Source organism: Onychostoma macrolepis, chromosome 19 (assembly GCF_012432095.1).
Source record: "Onychostoma macrolepis isolate SWU-2019 chromosome 19, ASM1243209v1, whole genome shotgun sequence".
Lineage (NCBI taxonomy): Eukaryota > Metazoa > Chordata > Actinopteri > Cypriniformes > Cyprinidae > Onychostoma > Onychostoma macrolepis.
The window spans coordinates 21,418,318-21,428,343 of record NC_081173.1 but is presented as its reverse complement, the minus strand read 5'-3'; the positions used below and the strand labels follow the sequence as shown (position 1 = coordinate 21,428,343).

Sequence of the window (10,026 nt, the reverse complement as noted above, 5' to 3'; positions counted from 1 at the left end):
TTACTTTCTCTCTTGTCTCACACGCTTACTCACACAAACACTTCAACTTCAATGTGCATTAACAGGCAAAGTCATTAATCAGTAAAAGTGACAGCCATACAAGTACACACAGTTCATGTTCTTCATGTTCATCATCTTTTTTTTTTTTTTTTTGTGTTGCTCAACTGAGGGTTTTGTTGATGTGTTTACTTTAGATTTAATCGAGAGAAAGAAAACTATTGGCTGAATACAGCATTTAGTGCTGTCTTTCATAAATCAAGCTTTTCAGTCTGTTTTGCCACCTGAGAGCCTTTTTACCTAAAGCATGTTAATAGAAAATTTCAATTGAAACAGCATAATGCTTTAGTTCTCACTAATATAATGAGAACTGACTCTGAAAACCTGCACTCTACATATTATTTATGATTAATATTCAAATAAATATCTGTATTTCTTTGAACAGCTTGAGAAGAAACACTTGACAGCTTTTTGCACAACATCTATAGCAGGTATAGACCTATATTTTTCTCATTCGGCCTGATGCAGAGTCTATTCATTCTTCTGTACTGAAGGAACGATTGGGTGGTAATCTATTGTTAAACAGCATTTAATGTGAGAGATGAAAATGTCAGGCTCACACAAGCAATCAATTCATATCTCATTAGTGCATATTATTTATGACAGCGGTAATGACCGGGGAACAGCTCCCAGGAGAATAACACAGACCTCAGCCGTCAGGGCGAATAATGACAAATGCTCCAGTATTATACGACAGAGTCCAATACTGAGGGCTAGCGTGGAGTATTATTGATTGTCATGGGCTCTTTAAGAGATGTATGGCCATCAGCTCACTGCGGGGGAGGAAGAGGAAGAGAGAGAAAGTGGAACAACAGCAGTATGATCTCTCTCGACCTTTATGTGCAGTTATACAATTCTAAAATGGTTAGTCAGATGCTGATTGGTCACTACAGCCGTATTAATATCCGCTGTATATATCAATGATGCAGTTCAGAATATCACAGATTATTAATGTTTTTGTTGCGTAGCAGCATTCAGACCAAGGGGTTGAGGTTTTGCTGGTTAGTGTGGACCTGTTAGCCTCTGCTTTTAGATTATATTTTGGATGGCTCTTAAAAGCGTGTAATGGATCATATTGACGTCACAGCTTTGGAAATTTGCTATAAGGGCTGGGGACTGAGTACGTTCTTAAGGTGCCACCTTAGTCATTAGTCACATGGCATTTACGGCTCAGATGATAGGCTCAAAACAGCCTGGTGCCCAAATTGTACTCTACATCAAAATCCAAACCCTGAAGCAATTCCATTGGCCGACATAATGTCTCTTTGGTACCGTATTTGGCAGCTTATTACAAAACCTACAGTACTGTTGTCCTAACAATCAAAATAAGTATAAAAAATATACTTATAATAGTCTTTTTTAACATATATTTTTTAAAACCTAACATTCGTGTATGCTCTTTACAAAATTATATATTGCGTAAACCTTGAAAGGTGAGTGATTAACGTTTATTTGGTTGTCAATAAGCTCTTTCCTATGAGTGCCTTGAAGCACGGAATTAATAACTCGAACAATCACTGCAAAATCATTCATTACTATCCACAAGATAGACCCCACTTGTTTGCCTAAGACAGGCCCCTATGTGCTTAATTTTTCCAACACTTTTTATATACTACATGACCTCCTTATGTAAGGGATTATATTGACCTAATAGCAGAAAGAGTGACATTAATAATGCTTTAATAAAAATCTGTGATTTTTTTAAAATTGTAAAATAGGCTAAACGTTTTGTTAAAGCATTAAGGTTAAGGGGGTGTGATACTGTGAAGTAAATATATTTACATGATATATATTTAATGAGTTCATTGTGTATTTAGTAGCAGACGCCCTTTATCTCGCAGTATAGTAGCCTATGGGCTACTTGTACGTAATTCCTTTATTATAAACAAATAGTTCTGCCTCGATTCTAATTGGATGAGCCGCATTCGAAGCCATTACAAATTATCCCAAATAGCCAAATATCCCTAATCCCGCGAATGCAAGTAAGAATTAAATTATAATTATGATTAAGTTAATGCGCCAGATTGCCACGTTACCGAGGTAACCAATTTACAGTTGGGCTAGATTTGTAAAAACTGTTTATCAGTTGTTGTTATTATTATTATTAATAATATTAATAAAAGTTGACATTTAGCCTACTAAAAATTGTTTTACCATAATGCTGTTACCATAACAGCATCCTCTCGAGGCTTTATGCTGATAAAACATTGATATGTTGCTGGGGGCTTATTGTGTTCTGTCTGTGTTTACAAATGGAGGGAATTCTGTTACAATTTGAAGAGTACTTTTGTATATGAGTGCTGTGTTTTATTATTAGCATTTTAAATTAATTTGTAGTTTGTTTGGTGGGTAACGACTCTAGTGACACTTAAGTGACACTTGAGTGAATCTCTAGAGGGGTTTTTATATAACGTGAAGCGCAAGTTCTGAAATGCTGTGCAAGTCTGACCTCTGCTGGTAAAACCTAACATAGCAACATTTTGTTACGAGAATATTTTTTTGTGCTTTGAAGAATTATGTAAATTACTTTTGTAAATTATTTTAATTATTTTTTTTACACACACACATATATATATATATATACACACACACACACACACACACACACACACGTTTCGCTATCCTTGTGGGGACAATTATAGGCGTAATGGTTTTTATACAGTACAAACTGTATGTGCTATTGCCCTACACCAACCCTACACTTAAACCTACCCCTTACAGGAAACTTTCTGCATTTTTAGATTTTCAAAAAACTTAATTCTGTGTGATTTATTAGCTTGTTTGCCCATGGGGACCTCAATTTAGGTCCCCACCGTGACACGAGTCCCCATGAGTCCCCACCTGAATAGAAAAACAAGTACACACACACACACACACACACACATATATATATATATATAATATAATGAGCCAGAAAAAGCAAGATGTCTCATGCTGTTTATAACTGCTTTTCCAATCATATAAAACCTCAATTCATGTTTATTAAAGCAAGATAACTTGATGACAGTGCAATTCATGGCTAGAAATATATTTGATTTAAAATGAAATTCCATGTAAATAATTTTATAAACTGATATGTGGTGAAATATTTTGGGAACAGAAAAGAATTCAGATGACACTCATATGTGCACTCTCACATAAAGACACACATTCGCTCTTGCACACACACACACACACACACACACACACACACACAAAACGTTTGTTTTTGTGAAAAGTGGGGACATCCCATAGGCGTAATGGTTTTTATACTGTACTTACTGTATGTGCAATTTCACATTTGCTTTCCCCCCAAAAAACCTCACTCTGTGTTTTGAAAAGTGGGGACATGGGTCAATGTCCTGAAAAGTCACATTCACCTTGTAATACCTATGTCATACCCTTTTCATTATACAAATCTATGTCCTGACTTTTCACAAAACGCACACACACACACATGTCTGGTTTGCTATCCTTGTGGGGACTCTCCATAGGCGTAATGATTTTTCTACTGTACAGTCCGTATATTCTATTGTCCTACTCCAACCCTACACCTAAACCTACCCCTTACAGGAAACTACAGGCATTTTAGGTCCCCACCGTGACACGAGTCCCCATGAGTCTGTGTGTATTCAGGTTTTAAGTCCCCACCTGAATAGAAAAACAGGTACACACACACACACACACACATATGTTGGTATTTGTGGTTTACGGGGACTCTCCATAGGTGTAATGATTTTTATGTTCTATCTTCAAAAAAACACCATTTAGTAGTCTTTTTGAATTACGGGGACATAGGCAGTGTCCTCATAAACCACCTTCAAATTGTAATAAATCTGTCATACCCATGTCATTAAACAAATTTGTGTCCCCGTAAACCACAAATACCAACCCCCACACACACACACACACACACACACACACACACACACACACACACACACACACGTAGCAATTGAAATGGATCCCTTAGGCCCTGGGGTGAATATCTTGAAATCTTAAAAATGGTAGTCAGAGGAAGGCACTTGAAGTTACAAATTGCACATCAAGAGGAGAGAAAAATAGCCCTTTTTGGCGAATCATTTATTTTTTTAATCCTACTGCATCATTTACAGTATATGCTCTGACCCAGTAATGTTTTATTTTTCATAATGGTTTTAAATGAGGGCATGTTTCATATTTCTGTGTTGTGTATATGTAAATTGTATCTCTGAAAAAAATGATGTAGAAACAATTTTCACTTAACTTCAAAAATAATTACAAAGAAACGGCAAGTAGCATTAAATTAAATGTGAAATATTAAAGTATTAAAACTAAAATAGTATTTTCTTGCAAAAGTGCTCCAATTATCTGTTTTATTTACAAGTTATACTACAGTAAAGTTTTTGTCAGAAGTTACTACTGTATACGGGTAACAGAAGTTGTAGACCAACATAAATGAAAGAACATATAATGTAACTGTTAATATCACAAATTCATCTCCTATTTATGAATTGCAGATTTGAAAAAGCCATTTTTCCATTGTGTAGTGGTTCCTTTTTTGCTATAAAAAGTAAGACTCAAGACCGATTGGATGGAAGCTTCCAGAAGCAAGTGTTTTTGTAGATCACGGTGACCTATCACACGCACACACACACACACACACACATGCACCAATGATGTACAATTACAACTCCTGTTGCTCACTCTTAAGCCTGAGACTGCAGGACTCACTCAGGTACTGCACTGTGTCTCCATGACGACCAAAAGCAGGATACTTACAGACAGAAACTCTTCTTTGCAGCACACAAAAGAACTTTACTCACACATCACACAAAAACAAAACCACATAACAAAATACAGTCGTAGATATATCAATTCCACTGCAAATCTGCAATATTGCACATTTAGAACCCTAACTCCCCCTCCATTCTGAGAGTTGAGAGATCGTGATGCTGCTGCCTCACATGACCTTCTTGTATTCCATTATCAGTAATTCAGGTACATTTGCCACAAAGGTAATCTTGTCAGGTCTCTCGCCGAAGTGATAAGATAAACATAGCCTCTTTTCGTGACCCTGGGAGAGTGCTGTGTCTTATGATTGGATTTTTTTACTTCAATGTGCACTAAATGTACCGCATATAAATTGAGCTTCTGCATTTCCATCAAAGTTAAGGACACATATGAATTTTATCCTAATAATAAAATCCATTTAATAAACTTCAAGTGGTTGGTTTGCTGAAAGAGGCATCTTATGCAGGTGGCTGGGGATTTGAAATAAAGACTGGCATCACCAGGGCTACTGGTTTCCTATGTCATACTGAATGATCCAATGAGAGCTATTTAAAAAAATAAAAACAATTTTGAATATGTATATACATTGTTTTCTCATGTAATCATGATACACATACTTAATGATGCATGATGTTCTTATACTTCTGAGATGATGCACTAATGCATAACATATGGGAGATTTTCAAGACCAGCATTTTCAGGTTTTTTTCATATATATAAAACACACACACACACACACACACACACACACACAGACAAACAATGAAAATAGATATAATATTATACAAGCATTTTCCCTGAAGGAAATGAAACAACAGTTCCCATGTTGATAATGTTACACAATAAGCCACATTGTTTCACGGTACATGTATATGAAAAGCATTTGTCATAATGCAAGAAAATAAAATAATTATAATAATTACAATACTAGACAAGCATTTGGACTTTGAAAGTCTATAACATGACTCAAGATAACAGTGATTACATTTCAGATTATTTTCCCTGAAGGAAAAAAAGACATATCCCATACTCACGAACTTACCTCTTACCGTCTCTCTCTTTTTTCCCTTTTTTTTTTGATTGCACATATTTACAGGCCATACATTACTATACAGCTTCACAGCAAGTGCTAAGTACGGTCTCGATTGCGCTCCAAGGAAATGCATCGTCGTGAGTAAGCACAGCAAATGCTTTTTTAACATGTCAAAAGCACTTAAAAAGGCAGCTATCCAAACCTCCAAGCATGTGACCGATTCAAATATCTAACCATGTTAAATTTCAAATCAATATCTAACTAGCTTCTTGCCTTCTCCCAGGCTTAAAAACTCAACCTTAGCTCATTTGTGAGCCATCATAAATTGTGACAAAAACAACAGCTGCAGGAATTACACAGTGGTGCAGTTGGTGGATGGTGCTGCTTCTGTCTTGCTCTTCATCTCCCTGGCCTCATTTGTAGGGCACTCAGAAGCCACCTGACAACGGAACACCTGCTTATACGCCTGCCTGAAGTTCTCTGAGAGGAACGCATAGATAACTGGATTAACAGACGAGTTGCTGTAGGCCAGACAGTGAGCCGCAACACGGAGCACGAAGGACGCCTGGTTCAAGGGGAAGGAGCCAAACTCGACCCACAGGTGCACCACGTGATGAGGCAGCCAGGACAGGCAGAAGACCACCACAACCACCAGAACTGTCTGAGCAGTCTGACAAGAGAAATGGAGAGAGACATTTTTTGCTGGTTTTTAACGACATGATCAGCAATTAACATAAATATGTGTGGTCAGTGTAAATAATAATATATAATATGAATTATTATATATTACCATATAAAACATAATAAATATAAAGTATACTAAATGTAAAGTAATAAATATTAATTTAAAAAAAGGATATTTTAATATTTGAACAAAGCCCAGCTGATATTTCTTACCTTCTTTTTAGATGCCTCAGATTTTTTTGAGACATTCCTTAACTTTTTATGCAAATGATTCAGGACCTAAAGACACATTGGTACATGAAAATATGAGAAATGTTCCTTGATATATGATTTGACACACTTTTGTCTGGATGTAGGCTATAAAGTTATTCAAATATACAAAAAATAGTTGCAGATGAATTGAATACACATCTTTCTGTAATTTCTAGAAATTATATTTATGTTGATACATTTTGTGATGCTTGATGTGAAAAAAAATAGATCTTTTTGTTGTTATTTATTTATTTAAAAAACATTTTTAAATATATTAATAATATATGAAGACATTATGTCAGCCAAATCAAAGTCAGTGTGTTGTGACCAACAGCAAGATGCCATTTTGTTTTCATGTAACAAGATAAAACAGAAAAAAAAAGTCATGTTTTGTTCAGGTCAAATGCAAAAAAACTTGTGGAAAACAAATGGAAAAAAGGGAAAACATTCTTCTTAAATATTTTTTTCACATTTTGTATTTGAAAGATTATTAAACCAGCATGAATACAGAGAGGATATATATATTTCTAAGAACTTGGGGCAAGTGTTTTAAAGTAAGATTGATCGTTTTAATTTTGGACATTCTTATTCGTCATTAGATTCTAAAACAAACCGTTAATAGAGATCATGATCAAGCCACATTCAGTTCAAATACTCCTAATCAACCACAATTAAAGACGAGCCACTAACCTTGGCATAACAGAAAGATATCAGAATCAGCGGCAGCACGTATCCAAAGATAAAGGTGCACACCACATAGATTTTCCTCTTGCTGTGATCTGGCCACACTTCCCAGCAAAACGTGCTGTTGTCCTCACTTTCCACGATGCCCTGGTAGTAGGCGACCGGTGTGGCCATGGCGAAAGAGAGCACCCATATGACCAGCACCCCGATCAATGCGTGCCTCGAAACTCGAATGGAAGAGGACTTTCTGCAGTGCACTATGGCGATATACCTGTCCACTGACATGGCTGATAAAGTGAAGATGCTCACCAACATGGACACGGTGAAAAAGTAGTGGATGAACTTGCAAATAAAGGCACCCAGGATCCATGTGGGCAGCATGTAAACTGTGGACTGAAAAGGGATGCAGAAGAGCAGATAGGACAGGTCTGCCACGCTGAGGTTGAGGATGAAGATGTTGGTGGTGCTTCGTTGCTGTCCAGGTTTGCGTTGAACCAGAACAGTGATAACCAGAGAGTTTCCAAGGACGCCTAGAGAAAAAATGAGTCCAAAGATCAGAAGCGTGACGAAGTTGTCGGTGCCGATGCCAAATAAGTTTTTTTCAGGTGCCTCTAAGTCTATGTTGCCCTCAGGTCTGTCTAAATCACTGCTGTTTTGGATGTTCATCTTCAACGTGAGCTTATTTTGACGCTTGGCCGTGAAAAGGTCTTCTGTAGCCTACTTAGTTTTCTTGCTTTATTGATTCTCCAGAAGAAAAGGTTTTCTTGAAAAATCCTTTAAAGTATACTTGAAGTCCAACAACGACGGGGTTTCAGCAGAAAGTGCTCATTCGCGCGCATCACAATATAATTCATAACAATCAAAAAAAAATGTGAACAATTCTTAGAAATGAAGTTTGTGATAATCCAGTTGCTTTCTCACACTGATGGCGCTTACAGATTCATGTTTTCACCTGCAGGAGCTCTTCTTGTGTTTGAGCTCGCGCTAGATGGAGAAGAGCTGCCGCAATAAAATATTGCCTGAGTGGACGTCACTGAGACGCCAATTTCCCAGCATTACTCACCCCATCCTCTTACACTGACACGGGAAAAGCGCAAGCTCTGTGATTCAAGAGTTTTCCCCTCTTTTCTCCACGGTTATGACCCCATTAGACCCCTTTCAACTCCCATAGGCTATACATTTAATGAAAAGGGGGGCAAGTGGACTTAAAAGTTGTATTGTAAGCGGTTTTTTGAGACTAATAATCAAAGGCTGTATATTATAAGCACAATATGTTCAAAAAGCAAATTCATAAAGCGTTTGTGAAGGGATGGGGGTTGTCTAAGGCAACGTAACCCTTAGGAAAATTAAACATGGTTTTACTACAAAGAAACCAAAAAAATAAATAAATAAATAAAAAGTTAAACCATGGTAACAGATGATGGTTTTACTACACTAACCATAGTTTAACCATGGTATTTGCAATAAAACTGTGGTTATACAAATGGTAGTCAATAGGCCAAAAAAACATGGTAACTTCACTTTTACCATAATAAAGCCATGGTTAATTTTCTAAGGGAAAAGGTTGTGGGAAGGTCTTAAAAGTATGTTTTATTTTTTCATATAATAAATAGGCTAGGTAAAACATATAATAGCCTATCTTTAAAAGTAATGTTTAAAAGTAAAGTAACGTTTTACTAATTGCAAAACCTTTTAGCCTATGTTAGATTTATTGCAAGAACTGTCAATACATACTGAGGAGAAAAAAATAAAAATAAAAATAACCCTGTTAAGTGAGTGGAATTCACTAGTCTATCATACAAGTCGATATAGTAGCTGTTCGGTTGTGGTGCGTCCGAAATCGCGTACTGTTTGCGTACTACATTTGAATATGAATTTACTTAATGACCGTTAAAAAGTGATCTATATAGTATGAATATGGTAGCAAGGATGAAATTCGGACATACTACTACATCGACCATGTTGTTACTGTCACGTGACCTGCCAACGTCAGTTGCATCACTTCACTGACATTCACAAATCCTCTCCCATGGCCTCATGGGATAGTAAAGTGTCCATGTGCACTTCAGAATCTCACCTGAAATAGTAGGTCATCCAGGTACTTTACACCTACTGTTTTTCGAAATACTGCACTCTAAAAAATGCTGGGTTAAATACAACCCAGTGCTGGGTAAATATTGGACAGAACACATGCTGGGTTGTTTTCAACCAACAGTCGGGTTAAATGTTTGGTAACACTTTATTTCGATAGTCCACTTTAGACATTCTACTAAGAGTAAGTGCTTAATAACTTCTAATACTTTATTTTGATGGGTCCACAACATACTGACTATGAGAAACCTTGCAAGTATATGTCAACTTATTCTACTAACCCTAAACCTGACAGTCTACTCTGAGAGTTAGTAGACATGTAGTTGCAAATTAATGAGAATTAGTTGACATGTAGTTGACATATAGTTACAAAGTTACTTATAGTTAGTAGAATGTCTAAAGTGGACTATCAAAATAAAGTGTAACCAAATGTTTAACCCAACCTTCTGGGCAGTAACCCAACCGCTGGGTCA

At 36.6% G+C, this 10,026-nt stretch overlaps 1 protein-coding gene across 1 annotated transcript; it reads right to left on the bottom strand.

Annotated features, from left to right (window-relative positions):
* Nucleotides 1-5,838: 5,838 nt before the first annotated feature.
* Nucleotides 5,839-8,434, bottom strand: galr1a (galanin receptor 1a). Its single transcript, XM_058753903.1, has 3 exons — nt 7,469-8,434; nt 6,740-6,805; nt 5,839-6,512 (listed from the first exon to the last, which is right to left on the bottom strand). Exons 1-3 carry the CDS (start codon nt 8,126-8,128, stop codon nt 6,195-6,197), a joined length of 1,044 nt encoding a protein of 347 aa, XP_058609886.1. The 5' UTR covers nt 8,129-8,434; the 3' UTR covers nt 5,839-6,194.
* Nucleotides 8,435-10,026: the final 1,592 nt, after the last annotated feature.